This window comes from Condylura cristata, unplaced genomic scaffold (genome assembly GCF_000260355.1).
Source record: "Condylura cristata isolate star-nosed mole 26May11 unplaced genomic scaffold, ConCri1.0 scaffold00009, whole genome shotgun sequence".
Classification (NCBI taxonomy): Eukaryota; Metazoa; Chordata; class Mammalia; order Eulipotyphla; family Talpidae; genus Condylura; species Condylura cristata.
Genome location: NW_004567110.1, coordinates 26,801,807 through 26,827,016, shown reverse-complemented (window position 1 = coordinate 26,827,016; position 25,210 = coordinate 26,801,807). Strand labels below are relative to the sequence as shown.

The following is a 25,210-nucleotide window of genomic DNA, read 5'->3' as shown; positions in this document are numbered from 1 at the left end:
ACATTTCTTTGAGAAGTTCCTCTTATTATATTTAATATATCTGAAGTTTTGTCTTCAAGGCCCAATTTGCATATCCCTCCTTTTTTTTTTTTTTTAGATATTCCGAAGTTTGAGGTTTATTGCAGAAAAATTCCTTCTGAGTGCTCAGTTCATCATGAACTATATCATCAGATTTCCAGTTATCCAGACTGCAAGACCAAAGACTTACTCCCTAGCCTTTTTGTGAGAATAGAACAAGTGGATGAAACGACAACAGAGTGGAGCGATGCCATTGACATCAACACTCAGGGGACACAGGTCAGTGAGTGCGTGTGTTCCAGCCAAGGCCCAAGGGAATGTGCCTCTCTAAGAGTTCAGTGGTTATCTAGTTTTAAACATCCTTGCTGAATGCTGAACTTCTTGTCTCAGTGTGAGGGCACTTGTCCATTCTTTCTGTCCTCATTAAGCTATAAGCTCTCAAACACAAGTTTGTAGCTCCAATACTATATGCAATTGATTACCAGAGAGGAGTATTTGGTAAAAGAGATCCCTCTTGGGTCTAATCCAGGATTAAAAAAAAAAAAATGCAATAAAGTTGTTAAACCCCCTTATTTAAAGGTCATCCAACTATCCAGAGTTGAGAGCAGTCACAATGCCAACTTAGCATTGGTAATTCCCTCTTTTGAAAATTTGCTAATTTTAAAATTTGCCTGTTTGTCCTAGTAATACATAAAACCTTGCAAATAGAAGTGCAATTTTAAAGTCCTGAACAGATAAAATGTCTTGATTTATCTCTTAGTCTGGTTTTAGTGGTATTATTTTTGTTGAAAAGGCACATAAACTTAGCCTTTCCTTTTTGCTAGACTTAAAAATTAAATATACCATCAGGTGATATCAAATACATTCAGTGTCACACACCATCATCACTATCTACTTTCAAAACTTTTTCGTCATCCCAAAGAGAAACTTTGTACCCAGTAAGCAATAACTCCCCCATTCTCTCATCCCTGAAAACTTCTGCTGTACTTTTTCCATCTTATAGGCACCTCATGTAATTAGAATTATACATTTGTTCATTTGGGTCAGACTTCTGTTAACATAATATTTTCAAGGTTCATCCTTGTTTCCAAGTATCAGAAATTCATTCCTTTTTATAACAAAATAATGTGCTGTACTTTCAAAAAGTCCTTTGACATCTGTTAGTTCACTTGATCTTCACACACATTTTCATAAGGGCCTATTATTTTAATCTATTATCATTAAAGTTATGACTATATTGCAGCAATGTTACCATTTAATGATCACTGCATGCCAAGCATTGTGCTTTGCTTTCATTCATATCTAGCCTTTCCAACAGTCACACACTGTAGAGGCTATGATTTCCATGTTACAGAAATGAAAAATGAGACCTCCAGAAATTCTTCCTAATACCCCTAAATGACAAGAGAAGGTACCGGGATTTTATCCAGACTTGCCTGATTATAAAGCATGTGCTCTGAACCACTATGCTATGGATGTTACTGCCTTGGCATTCCTTCCCCCCTCCCTTTCCCAGTCCTACTAGTACATTCTTTCTCACCCTCAAGAGATTCTCATTTTACTCCTGTGAAGTCTTCTCCCCAACCCCGGACTCTCTGCATGCTCATATAATATTTGTAACATTTAATTGCACTATTCTTTAAATGATGTCCCACCGAGTCAAGATTCCTGGCAGTCAAATGCCTGCTTCATTCAACCTCAGCCCACAGCAATGTGCCTACCACCTCAGTAAGATCCTAAAGGCATCAAGCAAATAACTGAAAGACTGAGCAAAGGAGAAGGTGAGAAATACCATGTATAGGAAGAAAAGAGGGTTCCTAACCTTAGGAACAACACTTAAGTGCAGTGTTAGCAACAGAGTCTGAGGCGGAACAAGCAGAGTGATAGGAGGAGACTCTGGGCCGGTAGAAATGGGGAAACACCTAAAGGAGACTGATCACAGGTTATAAGATGGTGGGGCAAGGGAAAGAAAGCAATTGGAACTTACATGTTCACTATGAATGGCAGTAAAGGATAGAGGAGCAAGTGAGAATTGCTCTTTCTGGGAGGCTTTGACTTGCCAGGCATAAAGCAGATGAGATCAGTAGAGAGGAAACTCTTTACATACTGAGGGGCAGAATTAGCAGGAAGGCATAGAAGAGATGAGCAAGGAATTACTCCTGGAGCTAAATCCATTGCAGAGCTAGATGCTCTTCTCTAACAGAGGAGAGGTGGCGCTGGGCACAGGTATGATAGAGATCTTTGGGGGAAGGAAACCTGGAAATTGAAACATAAGTTTATTGTGAGGTAGGGAATAAATCATCTGTTAATAGAGAGGGAAAGAGGTGGAGCTAGTTTGGGGGGGGGGGGTGTTAGTAAGCAGTAGCAGTAAAAACAGATGAAGGGCATGGCCAGTGAATGGAGCTTGGGCTCATGTTTATCTCAGAGACTTGCAGTTGTAGTCATCCAAGATTGCCAAGGCTGTAATTCCCATCAGCACTGCTTACTCATACACACTGAAAATATGCTGGATCTGTGCAGCACCAAGAAACAAAGCTAGTCCTACTAATTTACAAAATGAATGTTGGGAGCTTCTTAGGGATCCCTAACCTATCCTGCATTGGTTTGAAGGGTTTTGAAACCTTGCTTATTATATGTCCAAGGAATTCTTTACAATAGGCTTTCTGCTTGCCAAACCTTATTTCAGGAATTCCATTTACTCTAAATTTCCTCAAACCTTTGTAGTCAGGACTACTTCAAAGGTAGGAGGAGGTACTCTTTCCAACATCCTTATCATCCCTGGTCTGAGAACCCAACGAAGTCTCATCTTTGAGGAGCTGTGTGCCATATGTCTGGCAGACCATGGTGTACTTCCTATTCTGGAGGAAGATTTGTTTCAGACCCTCACTGACATCTCCTCAGTAATACACCAGGGCATATAAATCACTGGGGAGTGAAAGAAACTGTCCTCTGATGACTCGGTAGGAGTCATTTTGTGTTCCAAGAGCCTTCCTTAGCTCTGAGGCACATGATGTAAATTTCAGAGCTGACCTTAAAGAAAAGCAGAATTCAAAGCACCATAAACCCCTATCATGCCAAGAGGAAGAAAGCTCCTTTAACTCTTGTCATCTATAGTATGCCTCTGCCTCCAGTCTGTGAAAAGGACAGTTTCATGCCCTATAATTTTGAAATGGAATATGAAAGGGAATATGCACAAAATAACTTACAATCACACACAGAAACGTTATTTAGATCAAGAGTCACCAGGAAGACCCAATATTCAATAGATCACAACCTTCTGATGGAGAAGTTGGTGTGGGTTTTCTGGGTCTGTGTCCAGGGCTCTTACCTGCTGGTTATGCTGCCAGACACCCTGAAGTAGATGTAGTTTCTAGTACATGTAGACAGTTTAACTTAGCACCAAGACAGCGTAAAACAGTGAAGGAAAGTGGAACGTGGCCCTTGCCCTCAAGCTCTGAGATTGTGTATGGAGGAGACAGGAGCAAACAAATGGTCACATCGGCCATTGTATTATTACGAACTCCAGGAAGCACTATAAAAGAAAGGTACAGTTGTATTGTGAGAGTGGACAGTGGACTAGTTTGAGGGACCAAAGAATGTGCCCCTGAGTACAAGGTTCTGTGCCTTCGAGGATGAACAGATACACAAGAAAGTGGGAGATTTCTTCTAGGCAGAAAGGGCAACAAATTTGAAGCTGTGGTGCTCAGAGGGAACATGGGTCTTTCAGGATAATAAATACGAGTGTGGCCACAGTGCCAGATGAAGGAAAAGGGCGTGGGAGAGGAATGGAGTAAGGCAATTGAAGGCCAACCCTGGCAAGTTCCTGTATCTCCAATCAAGGATTTTGGTTTTCATCTTAAGAGCCGTGGAAATCACTGAGTTGTTTATGAAAAGCAATTTCTGAGCCATTGAAATAACAAAGAAGGAGCAGTTAGAACCCAAAAAAAGCAGATTAGAATGAACCCTTTGCAGTTAAATTCTCTCCAAAGAAGATGCAGTAAATTCTCATGATCTTTGACTCTTAACAGAAGGGTTAAGTAAGAACAGCATCACTGCTCCTTTATTCTCAAAGAGTGGATTGGTGGAGGGAGGGAGAAGTGACAGGCTGTGTTTATAGAACTCTGTACTATTTACACACCCACAGTCTCCCTTATTTTGTTCATTTATTAAAAAAAAAAAAAAACTTTTATTGAAGACCTATCCAGGGACAAACCCTTTCCCCTAAATAATTCCCAACTTCAAGGTCCTAACTACATGTAGTCTCCAGTCAAGTGTAATAGTCCCAAGGGAGAACATTTGATCGTTGTAAAAAATCTAAGCTAGGCAATGATTTTTATTTTTACCAATGAGCAAGTTGAGATTTAAATAGTAATTACCTTACTTAGTTTATAACTAAGCAGGATCAGACTGGGACCTGCGCCTGCTCACATGTGGCCCAGTCTTGTTTTTCCTACACCAAGCTGAGGTCACTGTCTGTGGCTTGGAGTCCTGCCCTGGCTACAGGTATTGCCATCTGAAAGTTAGAAGAGACTTACTAATCTCCCTTTTTCCTAACACAAGAATCCTTTGCATGACATTTTGCCTCACAAGACTCCAGTATCATAGACATAGCTTATTCTAGCAGTGACTGTGAAGAAAGTTTTTTTTTTGTATTAAGCTAAAATTTCCCTTCTGTGGCATCATTCATTTATTCTTGTTTTGCCCTCTGGGGCATCACAAATTATTTACTTCCCCTTCAATACAAAAACATTACAGTTATTTGAACACAGCTTCAACATCTTCTCTTAAGTGTTCCCTTATCCAGGCCAAACATTTCTGGTCCCTTGAATCATTCCTTCAGTTAATGCGATTTCCAGACCCATCACCACAGTTACCCTTGTCTCAACACACTGGTGTGTTGTGTTCCCTTTTTAAAACCTGGCAGCTGGAATTACACACTATATTCCAAATGTGGTCTAACCAGCTATTACCTCCCTATGCTTCCATTAATAAAGTAGACGATTGAGTTAGCTTTTTATTAACGAGTTCAGACTGTTTGTTTATTGAACTTGTGGTCAACCACATCCCCCAGGTCTTTATCACATGATTTGCTGTACAGTTGACTTTTTGAACCCAATGACAGGACTTTACATTTATCCCCAATAAATTAAATCTTGTTGCTATTGGCCTAGTCCTGCTTGTTGAAATCACATTTTTAAAAAAAAATTGTGATGCTTTCATCCAACATATTAAGTATCCCTGGTAGCTTTATGTCATCTACAGATGTGGTGAGCATGCATTCTACATGCTCATCCAAGTCTTTAATAAACTTGACAAGCATGTTAAACAAGACAAGCCCAAGGTCTACATGATGTAGTGAATCACTGCACATATCCCTGATGCCTGGGTGTAGTCAACCACTGACATTCAGACTTTACGTTCTTCTGTCCTACATTTCTTCAATAAGAAAAATGCATAAAGCACTTTTTAAACTTTACTGTGGAAGATACTTGTATCTTACAATAATATCATGAGATACTTTGGCAAGTGCCTTGACAGACCAGGATGCAAATGTGATCAGTCCATTGGATGCAGATTAGACAGAAAGAAACTCTAATCACTAATTTTATTTATTTATTTTTAATTATTGTTGGAATACCACTGTTTTATATCATGGCTAGTGTTTTGACAGGATTGTCCTCCTTACGTGTTGTTACCATAGCATTCCCACCACTGAAGCACCCGACCAGCACCATAGTCTCTTGCAAGTACCATAGTCTACAGTATGTTTCAAGAATACTGTAGACATTTTCCAGGATATCAGGCTGCTCCATCCAGGCAGAAAAGAGGATGCTGGTCCAAGTGAGCCATCTGATTTGTAAAATATGCAGTTCAGATATTTTAGCTTCCTGCTTACTTCAGCTCACCTTTGCCATACTTTCCATGAGGGCCAAAAATTATATGAGCAAATTGGAACCTATTTCTGAATATCTGCCAAGTGCCTGGATGTAGTCTCCTATGTGCTTACAGTTTGTGCTGGTTGAATCACAACCGCTTCCAAAGACACTTGGGAATAGGAATTTTCCCTAAAACAGAGAAGAGTTAAAACCAGAATATCTGGTTTTCTTCTCATCCAGCCATTTCTCCCTTATCTTAAAAATCTATCTTTTTTCTTTTCTTCTCTGGGAGATTGCATTCATTTCATAAAGCTACTAGTTATCACTCAGTCTCTCTCAGATACCCAGCTCTGGCCCCCACCTCTCTCCCAAACTCCAAATCTGTATTTCCAAGCACACACCAAACATTTCTGCCTGAAATGTTTACAAAAATTTCAAATGCAGTATGTCTGAAGCCAAAGTGATCTTTTTCCATTCCCTAATCCCAGTTCTCCTAGAATCTCTACTTCAGTTAATGTCATAACCATCCTCCCAGTATCAAGGTCTTAAATTACATTGAGGTAAATTCATGTTGAATGCCTACTTCATGTCAAACACTCAAAAATGTGATCAGTCACATTCCTATCATATTTCTTAAAGGTATGTGTTTCTACAGCTCAGGTTAACTTGCACAGAGCCATTGGACCTGGGCTTCAGACCCACATCTGACCAGTTTCCAAGCCTATCTTTTTCTTACTGCATCCCTGTGCTGCCTTGTCTGGTCTTTCCCCAAGCATCCAGTAAATCACCAAGTTCTAGTAGTAATTTCCTCAGGGCCCTTTTATTCATCATCTCTCCCTCAGATTTCAGCAATAGCCCCTTATAGGGCTTATCAGTTAACCAGCCTCTCCCGCCTCAGGTCTTTGTCCAAGGATGCCACCAAAGTGATTACTAAAATACAGAGTCCATCCCAGAGAAGGCTCTTCAGGACACTCACTAGCTCCATTAGACCACTTAAAACAAAGCACTGACTGAGACCAAGTAAGCTAAATCTCACCCCATCATTCTGGTTAGGGCTCAGTCCCATAGTACGTGTGGAAGTTCCTTCTTCCTTCACAGTCTGAATCTTGAATTCACCCATATCATGGTTTTTCTTGAGAGATACTCTTACAACTTGATTAGGAGATAGAAGTAGTAAATTTTTAAATTATTATTTCCCAAAATAGGGAGTGAAATGTTTTGTGAATTTAATCCGAATATTAGTAAGGCAATTAAAATAACAGCTATAGAATCTGAGAAGCCCCACAATCTGCCATTTATAAGCTGAAGACACAAGAAAGCCATGCTGTAATTCTATCTAAGGCCAAAGGTCTAAGAACCAAGAGGACTATATGGTCAGATTCAAGTTTGAGGGCAGATGTCCCATCATAAACTGGGAGACAGGAAATAAGAACAAGGAGCAAGACCTTCTGTCTTTTGTTCTGTCTAGATCCTCTCTAGACCAGATGATGCCCACCCACATTGGGGAAGGCTAATGTCATCTGGAAGTACCCTCACAGACACTCCAGAAATGTTTATCATTTCGCTGACCAGTCAAATACACATAGAATTAGCCACCACAGAAGGAAGTGAAAATTTGAGGTAGGGGTAAAATGAATCAAGCAAGAAGAGAGAATTAGAGAGTGACACAACCCAACAAGATACACTATAATGAGAATTAGAGCTGCATTGAAGAGAAAATCAGTAAAAATTAGAAGAGGGGACAACTTTGGGACTTTTAATTACAGAGATAGCTATTAATTAAGTATAACTCAGCTGCAGTGCTGGGATGCTTTGTAACTCCCTCTTGATCATCCTTAGATCATCACGACTTAAGGGAGGTGGTAGTTTAACATGTTTTTCAGATATTTCCTATGTCACTCATAACTTAGTAACATTAACCTGGTGTGTATTTTTCAAAATAATATTTGATATAAAAATCATTTTAATAAAGATAGTTAAACATAGAGAAAAGTTATATTGTTATTTATAGTTGTGGTAAAAGACAGTTTACTAAGTGGAAGTCAGTACCTCAACCTAGAATGGTGTTCCTGTACTCATAATTTGTAGAGAAAGTCTTCACTAACCAAAGTGCTTTAACACAGATACAAATGGGTGAAACAAATTTTATTTCCTAAATATTTTGTTAAAACAGCAAGTCTCTTACTATATGTTGCCAGTAGCCACCCACATATACACTTAAACTATCAGTATGAAGTGAAGAAAGTAAAAAATAACTAAATGATAGTGTTCATTGGGACTAGCTAACTTACTGTGTAATAACAAATAGCAGAAAAAGAAATACCTCTGGTTGTCATTCATCTAGCTCATTCTTTGCCCCACACTCAGAACAAACAGATCTCCTCCCTCCTTACCCAGCAGAAATGCAGTACTTCAGAGAGGTGGTCTCTTAGCCTGAATGTGACTCCTTTCTATCTGGAGCCTGTGAGCTCTTCTTCCGCCGTACCATGTTACTGGATAGGACAACAGAAGTAAGCCCTCCAAACTGGAAAGAAGAAGAATGAAAAACATGCAGTCTTTCATCTACAACAATTCTGAAATTTTTCTGGGTGCATATTGTGGGGCCTAACCTTAGAAACAAGGACTAGAGTTTGACTGAACCTTGTTTTGCTAAGAGAATTCCTTTACCATTATCCTCCACTCTCCATTCTATCTCCTGAGAGTTCCTCCTTGGCCACGTCTGAAGTTTGTATTGATTCTCAGCCATGGTCACTTTTAGTCTGGGTTCATCAGTTTATTGGGCAGTAGTAACTTCCCAAAACTCAGTAGACATCATTTCTTTTTGATCCCAAAGACTCCTCATGCCAGTAACCACATCCATAGTCCTTTTTAGGGGTATTGTTTTGTGTTGTCTTCCTTCCTTATCTCTGTGGATTTAAGAGAACTTCTTTGAGATTTACACTCTTCATCTAGACTTTTTTCTGAATCTCTTTTACATTTAGACTGTGAGAATAATTTATAGTTACAGAAGGGAAGGGAAGTGAGTAAATTAGGTAAAAAGGTCAAGGGCATGGTGAAGGCTAGTTTTGCACCCTGCGCAGTGATGGTAATGTAATATATACGATGTTGATATTCAGTATTGAACACTGAAATGTTGTTTCATGTAACACCTTGTTATAGTGTAATACTCCTTCAATTAAAAATATATATAGATCTTAACGGTGAACACAATGCCTACATGTAGCCCCCAGGCTGAGTATTAATCTGCCCTTTGTTCAAAGAAAATTTTATCTCTTGCTGTTGAGGTTTAAAAACATTTCTGACTTTGCAAGTCCCTGAATTTCTGGAATCTTTCTATTCTCTTTTATTTTTATTTGCAAACTGGCCAATTCTTTCCTGAACTCATCTCTTCATTATATGTTGCCAACAGCCAACAGCCAATACACACTACTAATGTTTTGTTTTCAAACCTCATCTTCTAAAGTTACATTTTTATTAGGTTTATGATTTACCTCCCAAGTAATCTCAGACAACAGTTTTATGAAATGTTTTGCCACTTTATAACATTGATTCCTCTTTCATATTTTCCAGTATCCGCTCCTACTGCCTGATCATTATGCTAAGGACTCAGGCCTGAGGCTTTTGCTAGACAGTGTGCTAAGTGGATTACCAGTCTCTATACTAGTTATCATAGGGGAGTCTGTTCTGGATGGTTCCTCAGGGACCCAGGTTCATGGAGATTCCAACATCTTTTTTTTTTTTAAAGATTTATTTATTTGTGCATACAGAACTGGGGTACAGGCGAGAGGCTCAGGGGCAGTGAGAGGCTTCACCAGAGACAGAGTGGGGAACAGAACAGGCAGATCTACGAAGTACACTGCTCAGGGGAGCATCAGGCGGGTCAGGAGAGGTCTGCCACACCATGTGGTCACCTCCGGGGCAGGCAGGAATCGAACTCATGTGGAAGCGGCTTTAGATTCTCAGTGCTGTGCTTTAACCCACTGCGCCACCAGGGAGGGCCAGATTCCAACATCTTCTATCTACTCCATTGGAGCAAATCACCCCAAAGCTTAAAGGCTTAAAACAACTATTATTAACAAGTTCTTATGATTCTTAGGGCTTAATTGTGTTATTTATCAGCAGAATACACTTGGAATTACTCATGCAGCTGCATTCAGCTGCGGTGTTGACTGAGGGATGAGCGTCTCTCTCACCCTGTGATCTTCCCTTTCTAGGTTGGCTAGGCTAGGCCTACACTAGGCTAGACCAGTCCACATAGTAACAAGAGGGCAAATCCTATAAGCAAGTTTTACCAAGCTTCCTTCCTGTCTTATGTTTGCTGATACCTAATTAGCGAAAGAACACATAGTAAGCTCTTTCAGTAAGGGAAGGGACTGCACAGGAACATAAGTACTGAGCTATGGAATTCCATGACCGTAATAATCTATGATAATCTAAGTTAGGGCAGAAATCAGCAAAATTTTTCTCCAAGGTTTTAGTGGCAAATATTTTAGGCTTTGCAGGCCGTTAAGTCTCTGTCACTTCTCAACTTTGTTATGAGATGGAAACAATATAGAATATATCAGCATAATTATGTCCCAGTAAAACCTTATTTACAATAACCAATGGACTGGAATTGGCCCACCACTGATCTGGAACATAAAGCTTCTTTTCAATCTTTGCCACAGAAGGCTGGCTCTTTTATGTTTTGGCTCAGAAATTAATTCTGCCGATAGCTCACTGGCCAAAACATGCCATTCCTGACTGCAAAAGTGTGAGATGTATAACCTGCTCTGGACTGTATAGAGAAGAGACCTAGACATTGGTGGACACTAGAAGTTTCTGGACAGGAGCCACGTTGAGACAATGTCCTTTCAGATCTTTATTCAATACCAGGTGCTTATTGTAAGTACCAGGCACTGCAGAAAATGGATGGAAAGCCATTGCCCTCCTGACTTTATTTAGAGGCTATAATGATTAATACACCAGAGGAAGAAGCATTTTCTTATTCTTCTTTTTTTTTTTTCTTTTTTGCCAACTGAGCTGTGAGCATCTTGAGGTTACAATTAGGTCTTATATGTGATGTATTAGGCACAGACCAAATACACTTTTTGTAGGTGACTGGTAAGTGTCAAATAACTGACCAAATGATTGAACCATCAGACCAAATCAAGAATTTATATTTCTGGGGACCTGGGAATAGGTGCCTAATACTTTTGGCATTGAGAAAGACTTGGCATTATCATTGTTTCTCTGCATATGAAAAGAGGCAAGGATAGGCTCCAAGAATTAAAGTCTGTTTCTTCCATTCTAGTGGTGAATAAAAGAGTCACCCGACAAAACTTTTTCTCCAGAATCCAGTATTTGGCCAGAAGTAACTTAAAGGTTTAGGTTAATTTGCTTGCTTTCAAAGTATCTTGGGCAGTTCGCAGAAACCATCAACTTGCTTTATCTTCACTATCTTGGAAAAATACAGGTATCCTCATTTCATAATGCCTGAAGATTACTTTAAGAATAACCAGAGCAATAAATAGTTCCTCTTCTGATCCTTCATATGGTTTTTAATACTCTCTGCTAAAAGCACTGAGCTTATGGACAGTCATTAAGAGAAGAGAATATAGATAGGAGAATGAGCCTTAAAATTTTTTGTATGAATAATCACATGTTGATAAGCCTAATTAAAAAATCAACAATCCTACAAAACAATAACTTTTATAAATGTGAATATTTCTCAGAGAATACAGTTTGTTTTAGATTTGTGAGCTAATTTTTTTTTTTAAGTTGGCAGCATTCCAAATGTTGCCATAGCCCAGTTCAGCTCTTAACTTGGAAAAAAAATAGGTCAAATTGAGGATACAGAATATTGTGAAAAGGTATTTTTGCAGAACAATCCATTTGGAGTACATGTTTATAGAAAATACAAACTCACTCCCCTCCTGCCCTGAAGAAGTTGATAATCAAGTGATTGAGTCAGGTTTATAAAGAGATAACTATCACATGAACATTATGCTTTATGATCATATAGAAATGTGGTTTAAGTCATTCTGGAATGTAGGAGTAGGTATCAAGTTGAGGAAAGGAATAGAATTATTAGAGAATACCTTCATGGAATATAGTGTCCTTAAACTTTCTATACAAAGATGCTTAGGCTCTGGACAGGTGCCATGTGGGGGAACATGTACTCTAGGCACAGGGAGGGAAGGCAGACAAGGGCCTAACCTCACACAGTGGCTGCAGAGTGAAAAAGAAAGTAGTAGTGGAGGAGCAGGCAGAGCTGGGCTGCAGGGGATGAAGAGAGGGAGATCCAGGGGTTTGGGGTGCTGAAGATGATCAGGATTTCTGAAGGAGGAGACATTATACAAGAAAATAGTCTAGTGACCTTGAAGCCACTTTGCATTGAGTCTATGACTCCTTCCTTGGGGTTCTTTGTACATTCTGTTACCTCTTCCTTCAGTCCCTTCGTGTCAAACAGGCACCTAGCTTTGTTCCTTCATCCAGGAATTTTTTTGTTGCCCTAATAATAATAAAGGGCGCAGACTTGGACAGGACTGGCGTTGCAAATCATCAGAATCAACATTCCCAAACATAAGGAGGTTCTTGCCCCTACCCTCAGGTAATGCTGGCTGTGAACGTAATGTTCTTGGAGTTGTTTTTCAAATAGTTCTGCTCTGTTTTCAAATATTTATCCATTTAAGCAACATTAGTATTTAATGCTGAAAGGACATTTGTTCTGCTGGCCTGGCACCTGGCTTCTGAGATCCTAGTCTACCTTCTGATGGTAGAAAAATTAATTTTGATTTCAAGCTAATGAAGTTATCCGATGTCCTTGTTACAAGTTAGGTGAGGGATCTTGTGGGGATGCTTGACATGTCTTATTAGTAGGTTTTCAGAGAATTTGTGTTGTGCCCTCAGTATAGAAGGACATCTTCATTGCAGTAAGTCAAAAGTATTCCGCACACTGCATTTCCAGTCCTGAGTTTCTGTCTTACAGATTCACGTGCACATATAAAGCTGGCCTGTGACTGGACTTCTTCCCACACAGTTGTTTGCCAGTTCCAAAGAAACAAAGAATGAAGACAGTTGGCCCCAATGTCCCTCCTTTATTTTCTATGAACCTTACTACTGAAAATTGAAAAATCTGGATTTGATCTTCCCTTTTTTTTTTTTTAATTTCAAGTCAGCTGAAATAAAATAAAGCTTGCACACAAGCATGTATATAAGGAAATATAACCAGGGAGTATTTATGATACTGAATCATAAGACATTTAAATTCAGCCATTTCAGTGATGTTCCATATTTCTCTTTCATCAGATTTTGATATTCTTTGTGCAGGTTGTGTTCCTGACTGGCTTTGGCCATGTGTATGTGGACATTGCCCACCAGTGTGGTACCATCTTTATCACTGTAGCCCCAGAAGGTAAAGCAGGACCTGTTTTAACCAATACCAACAGGTAAGGTTAATTATTATCCTCCGTGCAGTACAGTAATTTTCCCAATATAACGTCGTCAATCTATTATTTACTATTGTTGTCACCCCTTTATATATGTCAAAACTTTTGGTTAATTACTATATAATCGCTAGGATATGGTTATTAGCATGAAGTCATTCCTATAATAGTTAACAGTAGGTCATGTTCCTTGGGTGCCCTTTCCAGCGCTTCTGTGATGATAAGCTCAACAAGCTGATTGGCAAACTAAAACAGCCATCTTAGAATTACACATTATCACTAGCATAAATGCAGATTAATATGCCTGTAACTATATGACAGCTCTATAATTAGTCATTAAGCTCAGCAATTACAGCCAGATCAAAAATAAAGTCACCTCTTAGGGTCATATTCTCCTTGCCTCAACAACCTTCAACCTGAGTGTTGCCATCAGGTTTTATAAGCATGACCAGAAAGTTAATATCCTTAATTCAAGTAACAGTAATGTCCATCACATGTAGTCCTCGTAGAAGTATAGATTGTTCAGTTTTCTGGAAATCACTTCAGTGATGTGGATTACAAACTTTAAAATTGAACGTATTGAAAATTCCACTTTTAAGAGTTACAGCCATAATTAAAGAAGTAAACAAAGATTAATGCAGACGGATACGTATCACATGGTAATTATAGTAGCAAAATATTCAAAATACAGTTGTCTATTAGTGAAATGGATGAGACATTAAGTGTACCATAAATGGTATATCCACAGAAAATAGGCCTTATAAAATTGTAGTGGAAAAGAAAAATACATGATATCTAGAATAAAGCAAGCAGTGTCAAACTGAATATATCATTTATACATTCATAAATACATATAGACACATAATACAAAAAGCATCCCTAGAAGAAAGACTGAAAAGGATAAAATTTCTTAATAGATGTGGGTTTATAAGTAATTTGTGATGTAAAATATAAAGTAACTGTTTTCAAGCATTTAAGTACTTTTATCTGTTTTATAATACATACCAACATTTGTATTTTATTTTGCTCAATTCTTCTTGGAAAGTCCTTTTACTCATGACAGATACATACTCGTGACTCTGCATTGTAGAACAATTTCAGTGATTTTTTTTTTTTAATGAGGTAACTAACTGGTTTACAACACTGTATGTGATTCAGAGGCTTAGAAGGATCTCATCTCCTCAGTTGCATGTCACCGCATCACACCCACCCCCAAGGCACCCACAGTCCACGACAGTCTATTAACCTCCCTACCCTACTACATAGCTACAGTTCCACAGATTTCTAGGGTTTATTATGGGTTTGATTTTTCTCCCAAGAATTCTTTAATGTGGATCTTGCCAAACTACTAATTAGAATTAATAATATTTCAAACAAAGTTGGATAGAATGTTTTCTAAAATGTTCGTAAGTAAAAATGGAGACTTACTATTCAATTGCCTAACAAAATTTCAAGCCTGCACAACAATTTCAGAAATTTAATCTAAGAATGAGGGTTGAAGATAGAGGCATCAAAATTTCTAAACTGATCAACTGATAGGATATGGTTGCTTTTACCTGTGATGGTAAAGATTTTGTGTAGGTTTGGGAGTTTGACTACAGACATAAGTTGAGATTTCTTTTAGACATCTGAGTGACTCTGGATAGGCAGTGAGCTATATTAGGTTGGAGTTCAGAGATGCTCTGGGCTAAACATGTGACTTTGGAGGTTATCAGCATGTAGCTGCCATGTGAAACTAGGAGCCTGGATGAGACCTGGGTGGGGGGGTGGGGCAGCGGGGCAATGATTGGAAAAAACCTAGGACTCAGCCTTGAGCTTTCATGAGGTTGGGAGAAGAGCCACGTAGATTATGATGAGTGGCCAGAAGTAAAAGAGTCAAGAGTAGACATACAAAGGAAGTGTTTCCAAGAGGAGGTAGTTATAGACAAAGTCAAATGCCAGTGTAGGTTGAGTACGCTACACACTGAATTCACTCATTTGATTCAGTCACACTAAAGTCACTGGTAGCCTGGAACAGTTTCTTTGGCAGACTGGAGAGGGGCAGAAACCTCTTTAGAGTAAGGTTGAATGAGAATGGAAGGAGAGGAATAACAGACTGTGTGTGTAGAAAATGCTTTAGAGTTTTTATGTAAGGGTCAGAAGAATCAGTGATAACTAAAGGAAGAAGTGGAGTTAGAAGAGAGATTTTTTTTTTTTTTAAATAGAAATAGCAGCATGTTTATGTGCTGCTGGTAATGAGGAAAACATGATATAAGAGGAGTGAATTGCTAAGTGATGACTTGGAGGAGGTGATAGCAAAATGATTTGGCACATTTTAACAGGGTTTGCTGAGAGGGGGTGTGGACAGTTTAACTCTAGAATGATGGGAAGCACTTTGGCCAAGATACTGCTAGATGGGACAGTTGTGGTAAGAGGTGATGTTAAATTTTCTTCAGCTTGCTTCACTTATTCAATGTAAGGAGTCATAAGTATTCTGCTTTATCTTTCGACCTTGTGATAATCATGGCAGAGAATGAGTGCACCAAGACTAGTCAGATTCTGAAGTAAAAATCTGGTGTTGATAAGAGAAACACTTACAGAAACATGACAAGAACTTGTAATAGTCCCATTGGGAACATTTCCCAAGACCGTTGGACTGTGACCAACTCTGTCCAGACACAATGTACTGCAAGTTGAGTTCTTATTTGTTTCTTATGAGAATCTGATGGGCCATCAGGAGGTGTTTAATAAGGCAATATCATTTTAAAAGAAAGAAAACAAAAGCTGGCGAGACTAATGTTCTTTTCCCTTCTCCTCCAGAACGCTGGAGAAGATTATGACATTTAAAATGTCCATCACTCAGCTGAGCCTGGCGGTTTTTGATGACCTCACCAACCCTAAAGCATCCTCTGAACTTCTGAGATTCACACTGGACAATGTTTTTCTCCACGTGGCCCCAGTGGCTGGCCCCCTCCCCAGGGAAGAGGCCACCCAAGCACACCTGCAGCTGTACTGTGTGGAGCTTTGCTGTGGGGACCTGCAGTTGGACAACCAGCTGTACAACAAGTCCAATTTCCACTTTGCTGTCTTGGTCTGCCAGGGAGAAAAAACAGAAACTTCTCACTGTTCCAAAATGCAGAGTCTCCTGGTGTCCAGCGAAGATTTGGAAAAATATAAGGAAAATTGTTTTATCAAACTTTGCCTCACCTTAACTGAGGGCAAGAACTTCTCATTTGATATTAACGAGTTCAGTTTTGAGTTGAAGCCTGGCCGGTTATATGTGGAAGATACATTTGTATACTACATCAAAACTTTGTTTGACACCTACCTTCCTGATAGCAAGCTGGCCAGCCATCCCACAATAGTCTCAAATGCTGATGCGGCATTGCCCGTTCAGGTCAGACAGCATGCAAGGGCCTTGGCGAATCCCGTGAAGCTGAGGAAACTGGTGATACAGCCAGTAAATCTCCTCGTCAGCATCCATGCTTCCCTCAAGCTGTACATCGCCTCCGATCACACCCCTCTGTCCTTCTCTGTGTTTGAAAGAGGTCCCATCTTCACCACAGCCAGGCAGCTTGTCCACGCTCTGGCCATGCACTACGCTGCGGGAGCGCTTTTCAGGGCAGGTAAGAGCCCAAGCAAAAAGCACATGCTTCAGGTCCTGGCTTATCAGCTCCAACATAGGGAAGCAGCATTCAGGCTTTGCAGTTAAGTCAGCACTGAGTTTCAGTCCGGACTGCCACAGCAAGCTGTAAGTCTAGGGCAAGTTATCGAGCCTTCTTCAAATCTTTGTTTGCCCTGTATAAAAAGACTTAAGAATTTTCAGGGAATAAGATGAAAATATGCAAAGTACCCTGCCTTTTGCTGGGCACTTACTTAATAGACACTTGAGCACTAGTCACTGTTAACATTTACTTGGACTTTTAATTCAATTTAGCAACACTTTTTTGGCTCCTTGCAGGTTCAAGGCTCCATATTTGCACACCAGCACAGCCAGGAAAACCAAGCGAAGGCCTCAGCTCTTGGGCTTATGAGAAATCCAGTTCTGGGTTGTTAGCTTGCTTCATTAGAAGCCACGAATGGCTTAGGTAGAACTTCAGAGAATCTTTGTGTTAGGGTCCTAGGGTGCATAAAGAGCCTTCTATCTATGCAGTGTGATCAGTGTGATCCTCTCTGCCTGAACAGATTGCAGGGAGAAGGCTGTTGCCACAGACCTGAGTTGGAAATGGCCTCAGGAAGAGATTTGAATGTGTGCAAAATGTTGTCTGGGAGTGTTGGTGACTGAGCGGTCTCAGAATCCATGTAGTAATTGGCACCGAAGCATGAATTCCCTACCTAAATTCCTTCTGACATGGTTTCAGTTTGATAATCTGGATCCTCATGTCCCCATGAATTCAGTCAAGGGACATCAGCCATAGTTGATCTAGTGGGCCCATTCTGGTAAAAAAACAGAGAAGTTACACTTTTGAAAGGTAATGAAGGAGCGAGCCTTGGCAACACCGCTTGGTGAATGGATTCCCATGGAAGGTTGGTGCTATAGCAGTGAAAGACTGTTCTTGTTGCTATCCTGGTAAGGAGACATATCACTATAATGAAATTAATCAAACAGACAATCCAAAACTCTTAACTGAAAATGACAAGATTAGGGAGGTCCCTGCTGGAACTGTTTTAATAGCTTGCACAACAGTACAGATAATAAGAAATCACTTAAAAATGAACAGTTAACATTTCAAATTTAATAGGCGGGTATATTTATAAACAATTCCAGAAATGTATCCTTTTAGGCAATTTTTTGCTTTTAACATGAGAAGCAAGCATGAAGACTACTGAACTCTGATGTGGGGCTGGGAAGGAGTAAGCCTCCCATCCAGTCACCACAGTGCTAAGGTGTGAGGAGTCCGTCTGTGTGATGAGCCAGCAGAGAAACTCCACTGGGCACCAAGGAATTGTGTCTCCTGCAGCCTTTGTGCTAAAAAAGATCTCTCTTTGTTCTGTTTTATATTTTTAATGAGCTTGCACAAGAACATTCTGTTTGGGTTTTTCTTTTTCTGTTATCCACCTAAAAATTCACTAAATTGTTGTCCCAACTTCATTATATGCTGAGACATGAAAATTTTCAGAGGGCCAAGTTTTTAGAGGCATTTGGAACTCTGTTACTAAAAACCTATGAACAATGTGAAGATTATCTTGAGGATAACAGTGATAGGAAGAGTTGGAGATGGGAAAATGGTAGGAAGTTACCAGCCCTGGGTAGAAAAGTCTTCAGGAGATGTACCAGCATTTCCATAGAAGGACGTTTCTGTAGGGAAATGACTGACCAGAGGATTGACCATCTACCTTGCCCAGGGGTCAGTACTCACCCACTGGACTCGATTAGAAAGTTCCTATTGCTGTGGATGAAATACGTTGGCCTTAATTCTAGGGAAACTTAGGGAAGAAATTTAAAAAATAAAGACACAGTAAAGCAGTTAGAAATGAAGGAAGGAATCTATAGGCTCTATAATTTCCTCATGTCCCTCTCTACCCTCAAGTTTCAGTTTGAATGATTGGCTTCATTTCTGAGCCAGTCTCCTCCTCTCCCTTCCTGCCTGTGATAGAGTGGAGACAGGATGACGCCTATATACGTACCTCTGATAAGTTGCTTCAAAGATTAAACTACTCTAATGCCTGACACCCATAGACCCTACTATTTCTAATTTAGATCTTCTGGAAAGTATTCTCTCATTTAACCTAATCCCTAGAGCCATCATCTTAATGCTCCAGAAAAGGGAAATAGGCTCCAAATTTAAGAGTGTCTCCCTCTACGTGGACTGGGCCTGGAGCCCTTGAGGATTTAACATGGCTTTTTGTAACCTCTGGGATCGGACATGGAGTGGGGATCTCTGGCACAAGCCTGTCCTCCAAGAACCCACCTGTGTCCTGTCCCCAGAGCCTGCCTGTTAAAGTGCTCTCAGCCCCAAGCTGGGAAGTCGGTGAGTTCCTGAAGGAAGTGTCCTGCTCCGAGTCCTCCTCTCCTTAGCCCTGCATCCTTGCCTGGACCTCCATTCTGCTGTGCTGAAAGCCCCAAGCCCCCACCAGAAAGAGGAGGACGAATGGAAGCCTCTGCCAGAGTCGGCACCACAGCCACATTCCCACGAGGCGATGCACATGGCCACCAGCCTCAGAGCAGCCAGCTCCTGGCAAGCCCCAGCTCAAATGGGAAACCAGACCCTAGCTCCCCTCCTGGGACCTTCACAGGGAACACTCCCCTCCCGCTAACCTAATCAGTTTGTCCATGTCACATGTTTACACAACCGAAGGGGGGCTGGAGCGGGAGGCATTTGCTGGCTCCAGCTCCTCTCCAAAGGGAAGCAGCTTGGTAGGGTTGAGATAGATTAAAAATACATCTTCCATCCTTGTCAGAACTTTGCATCCTCTGCAGCACCCCATTTAGCATCTGGTCTGCTCTCCTTATCAGACATGCCCTCTTCATCCTGATACCCCCTGGAGGTTTTGAAATAACGGCCCAGGCTGCCAGCACCTGCAGGAGGAGCCGGCCTCTCCATGGGTGCACGGAGCACCGTCCCCCCACAGTACCCCACACGCAGGTCCCTGTTAGCAGAAATTCAGGAGGCTCTAGCAGGGAAGTCGTATTAAAGCTATTTGTGAGGCCGCCAGAAGGATCACTTTGATTTATAAAGTATGAAAGTTTGCCAGTTATGAATTCACAGTGAATGAGTTATTTCCCATGTTTCGCTCCAAAAAGCTTTCTCAAAGCTTGTGTGAAAAACGGATCACAGGGAAAATGGGTCACTTTTCCCAGTGGTCAGAAGTGCGGTATATAAGGTTTCAATAACCTTTCCCCTCGGTCCCTCCAGGCTGGGTGGTTGGCTCCCTGGAAATCCTCGGCAGCCCTGTGGGTCTGGTGCGGAGCATCGGGAACGGCATCGCCGACTTCTTCAGGCTTCCGTATGAGGGGCTGACTCGAGGCCCAGGAGCCTTTGTGAGCGGAGTTTCCAGAGGGACGACATCATTTGTGAAGCACATTTCCAAAGGTAGCTATTTGGGTTTCCTTGTAATCCTTATTTTCATTCCTCCCGGTCTTATTTTTTATTTTCAAAGAATGCGTCAAAGTTTTAAATGCATTAAGTTGGCCTCCAGCTTTGTTTGGCTGCTTAGCTTGCAGTGAGATGTTGGATTTGTAACAAAGCTCATATATAATGTGTCATGTTTAAAACAGATCATTACTTGCCTGTAGTATGTGCAAATGTTTCAGAAACTTCAGAATTTTAAACCTCCCACTGGGAAAAGAAGGATTGGCTCAACTGTTATTCCATGCGATAAATACAGAAATATTAAAGGTGTTCAGGACTTCTGCTAAACATCAGAAATCCTACCCTGTGTTGCCTCATCATATTTTTTTTAATGTAGATACAGTTGTCATAACTTTTGTAAGGATATGGATACATTTTGACAGGCCGGCCAACTTTGAGAGAAACAGCCAACTTGCCTCTGGCGCGCCGCGTAAACAGTGCCATCTTGTGGCCTAGATGGGTCCCCAGGCTCCGAAGCCAAACTGCTGCCCACAAGGAGAACGTTCTCTTTTTATCTGTGTGTTTGCCTGACGATATTTTGGTCAGGTTGGCAGTGATCAGGAGCTAACAAGGCCCATCTGAGTCCCCTTTTCTTCTCAGCAGGGGGCAGGGAAAACAGGGCAAAGGGTTTCTCTCCATAAAATGTTTTTTTTTTTACTGTCAACAGAGCTGTAACGCTGTTATGAGTTGGGCAGGTTATAGAAGTCTCTAGAAGGCCTCAAAAGAAGACTTAAGCTTGAAATCTGAGAACCTATCATCCATAGAGGAGGGCTGGCAAGAGAACAGCAAGAGCCATAAACCAAATTCTGTAGACAGTGACAGGACCACGCCCTGGGCCAGTCATCCCGGAGGCCTGTGAGGAGCTGCTGCATCTCACAGATGGGCCACTGTGGGTTTCTCACTCGCGACACTCAAGTCTTTGTGGTTCTGTTGTTTTTATTTTAAAATAAGATAAGCAGCACCTGTTAAATTGAACTCGGGTAGTAATTTTAGCATACTGACTCACTGAATTATTTTTTACACTTGTTCTTTCTTCCTCATTGCAAAATGTCTGGTTTGATGGTACCTGGACGTTCTGGGTTTCTTCTTTTCAGGTTGCTGCTAAAGATGCAGCAGCAAGCACAAGCTCTTCCATTTTTCTTGAAATCAGACATCCGTTAACAGGATATTTCCATTGCCGTCATCCAGATTTGCTCATTGCAATCTTCGCAGACTTTTTAGAGGGGATTATGACAATTTGGAGCATTTGCTGAAATACCTTTTTAAGAAAACCAGACAGAATCATGACTTGAATTGATGTACTCCTTTATTGTCCTCCCTTTCAGTTCAATCCTGAATGTCAAAACTGCACGTTCTGATACAGGAACAAAAATTATTTCCTCAGAATGTTCTTTACGATGACTGAGTGGAGAGGGAATAAATTTTATCCCCAATCTGGAAACATTTCTTTACCAAGTCAGCAGCGTAACATTTAAAATTAGAGCAGGCAAATTTTAACCTTCAAAACTGGTCTTCAACAAAGACTTCAGAGCTGTTATCCAGCCCTTGACAATCAATGATGGCAGTGACTGTTTCATGCCAGCACCTCAGTGCTGCCGCTGTCATGGCAAGTATTAATCTCCACCTCATTTCCTTAGGACTGTTGCTTCAGCTTTCCAAGAGCAGCCACTGAGCATATCCAGGAGGCACAGATGTGCTTTCACTGGCCCCTCCCCACCCACAACCCTCTGGGGACCACTTCCCTGGGACCCAAATGGATGCGACAGGAGGCCAACCCTTGTGCCCTTGTTCCCTCAGGTACCCTCACATCCATCACTAACCTGGCCACCAGCCTGGCCCGGAACATGGACCGGCTCTCCCTGGACGAGGAGCACTACCATCGACAAGAGGAATGGCGGCGGCAGCTCCCTGAGAGCCTGGGCGAGGGGCTGCGACAGGGCCTGTCCCGGCTGGGCATCAGTCTGCTGGGTGAGGAGCTGTGGCGACCTGTGCTTGGGTCTGCTGTCTAGTCCCACGGGCTTCCGGGACCGGGGGGGTGGGGGGATGCAGTTGATGGCCCTTCTGCCCACAGAGTGGAGGCTCGGAGCACTGGTCCTTGCTCGGGTTTCCTGCCTGAGTCTCTGAAGCACTGGAACGGGTGCCCTTTCCCTGGACGTTGAACAGTGACAACAGGGGCCAACACAGGACTGACGCTGCCTCCCGGTGTCTCTGGTTTGAGCAGAGCTCTGACCCCGGCATGTGTTTGGGGGTGTTGGTGGGGAGTCAGCACCACAGTGTGTAACTGTTTGCTGGTTAAAGAGGGCAAGAGGCCTCTGAAGCACCTGCCCCTTCACTCACACAGACACGGCAGCTACTTTTTTTTGAGACTCCCTTGAGCAACACACAAACGTCATGCAAACTTCAATGTGGAGCCCACTTTTTCCCTTTTTTTTTTTTTTTTTTTTATGCAGTGCTAGATCAGACTGACTCAGAGCAATTTTCATTTGTCGAGCAGCCAGATGGTATAGTTAGAGGTGAAGATTGCTATGGACATTTCCAAATGTTAGAAATGTTTGAAAAATAAGTTGCTTTAGAAAAGTCTATAAAAAAGAAACTTCAGAACTGAAGTTTTGCAGAGCAAGATTTTCAAGGGTATCTTTGTTTATTTGTTTGCAAAAGAATTTAAAACTGTATTGCTTGGCAGCATGCCTGCAAGCATCTGAGGGAGTGTGTGTCCCAAAAAGATCAAAGTACCCAAAGCAGGGAGAGCAGAGGTCAGGAAGGATGAGCTTGGAAGGGTTTGTCTTCGCTCCAGTCTGTAGCTCTATACACGACTCCTCAGCCGTAGTGTATGTAGCCAGCTGGGACTCTGGCAGGAAGTAGAAGGATGTGACAAGTTCAAGTTTGAGTTACTAGAAGTTATTTCAGCCCTGACACTCAGTGTTGTGGGGCACTCCCATTTGCCAGGGTGCAGAGACTTCCCCAGGGCAGCGATGAGAGGGGCTGTGGAAGGGGCTGTGGAAGGGGTCACTCACACGCCTCGGGAACCCTCAGACCCCAGCTGGGGACTTCAGGTCTTCTCCTTGTGACCTCGGGCAAGCTCTTCCCTTCTCTGATGCTGGTTTCTCTGTGGCAGTGGCGAGTCCAGCAGCGGAAGCAGTGGTGGTCAGGTCGAGCCCCTGTTGGGTAGACACCACCGCCGGCCCTGCATTATGGCAGCAGAGGCGCTGACTGTAAGAAGGGCCTGCTTTCAGGGGTCCCAGCAGAGACATTTGGGCAATGGCAGGGGCACTTGTGCTCTAGTGGATAATGTGCTGTAACCACAGAGGTGACAGTGAGGTTTTCCTGGAGGCTTTGGATCATTGTTTGGGAACTACAGAACCTCTGTGCGGGAATTAGGGGCTTGCGCACACCTCAGCTGGAGCGTGTCCCGCCTCTGTGCAGGCTCTTCTTGGAGCTGCTGGTGCTCAGCAGAGGAAGCCTGGGCTAGCTGGCATGTGGCTGTCCCCTCCCGACTGTCCTGTTCTCTTCCTCCGGAGGGGCACGCCTGCACCCATCTCCAGTCCAACGTTGAGCTGCATGGCAGAAACCAGCATGTGGGGAGTCGGGATCCTGCCTGTACGGTGTTCCCATTTGGGGTGCAGCTCCTATGGGTAACCAGGGTAGAAAGCCATAAAGTTTTGGTTTCCGCTGTAGTTAATGTGTCTTATACTCCCTCAGCCACGCAAGGGAATTGTGTTGTCTTCGTAGAGACTGCAGTGGGCTTGGGGAGTCTTTCTGTATCTCTGGTAATTTCCAGGTACCAATCCCTCTCAGTTTATACTGATGGCACTTGCAAACACCGGCCTGGTCCCCAGGGGCTTCCTTTCCAGTGTTCATTTCTGGACACTCCTGAGACGTTCTTGTTCACTGTGGGCATTTCAGTTGGCCCAAGAACCACCTTTTTTTCATCTCAGAGTTGAAAATTCTCTGTATCCTACACAAATATTGGGCCATTTCACCAGGTTTGACCCTAGAACTACCCAATGCATGACAGGAAGAAGAAAAATTAGACTTAACCAAGTCCCTTCACAAGAGAAAACATAGAATTGCCACCATTAGTCTACCCCCTATTAATTGTCATGTGCAATTAAGTACCTAATTGAATTTAGGGCTGTTTTGAAATAGTCAGAACGCCTTGCTTGGTGCATCAAAATACTAATTGCTTAGTTTCTTCCTTTACAACAGGAACATTGATGACCAGTTAGTAAAAATATATTTAAAGAGCATTTCAGGACTTGACAAAGCACTTTCATATGTATCATCTTATTTGCTCTTCAAACGCTGGGCCTGGTTGAGGTTAAGTGACTTGTCCAGGTCAGACCTCCAGCCAGGATAAGAACCTGGGCCTTTCCACATGGCACCTACCCCTGGAGGGTGCTAAGTCTGGAAATAATCAGAATGTGGCAAGACTGCACAATTGAAAGTTCCAGGGTAGGAAGAACACATTTCCCCCAAAGGTTTATTCATCCGCTTTTCCTTCTTGACTGCTTCACCCTCATGAGGACACTGCAAGTGCTGGAGGCGCTTGGAACAGCAGAGGATGTGTTACATGCTTTGCCCGGTCACGCCCGCCCCAGCCCACCCCAGGTCGCGAGGAAGCTGTCCACCAGTAGAGATGCCACTCAGGCTCCTGGGGGTCTCCACGACAACTTTCTGAAAGCCCAGGCAGGAAGGGAAGGAAGAAAGAGAAACCTGCTTTAAGTTCATTTCAGAGAGAAGCCATTCTTTAACCTTGCCCTCAAGCATGCTCACGTTTACAGCTCCACTCCCCAAGGCTTCCCTGAGTGTCCGCTGAGAGGATGTGAGCTTCCTGGCA

At 42.1% G+C, this 25,210-nt stretch overlaps 1 protein-coding gene across 2 annotated transcripts in view; it reads left to right on the top strand.

The window, feature by feature from the left end:
- The window catches only part of VPS13B (vacuolar protein sorting 13 homolog B (yeast)), a 561,763-nt gene that overhangs the window by 524,320 nt on the left and 12,233 nt on the right, over positions 1–25,210 (top strand). For both annotated transcript variants that reach the window (XM_004679695.2, XM_004679696.2), the window contains exons 54-58: positions 98–297; positions 13,206–13,324; positions 16,121–16,926; positions 20,158–20,334; positions 22,171–22,341. In XM_004679695.2, the coding sequence (XP_004679752.1) occupies positions 98–297; positions 13,206–13,324; positions 16,121–16,926; positions 20,158–20,334; positions 22,171–22,341 (1,473 nt within the window). The remainder of the gene's footprint in view (positions 1–97; positions 298–13,205; positions 13,325–16,120; positions 16,927–20,157; positions 20,335–22,170; positions 22,342–25,210) is intronic.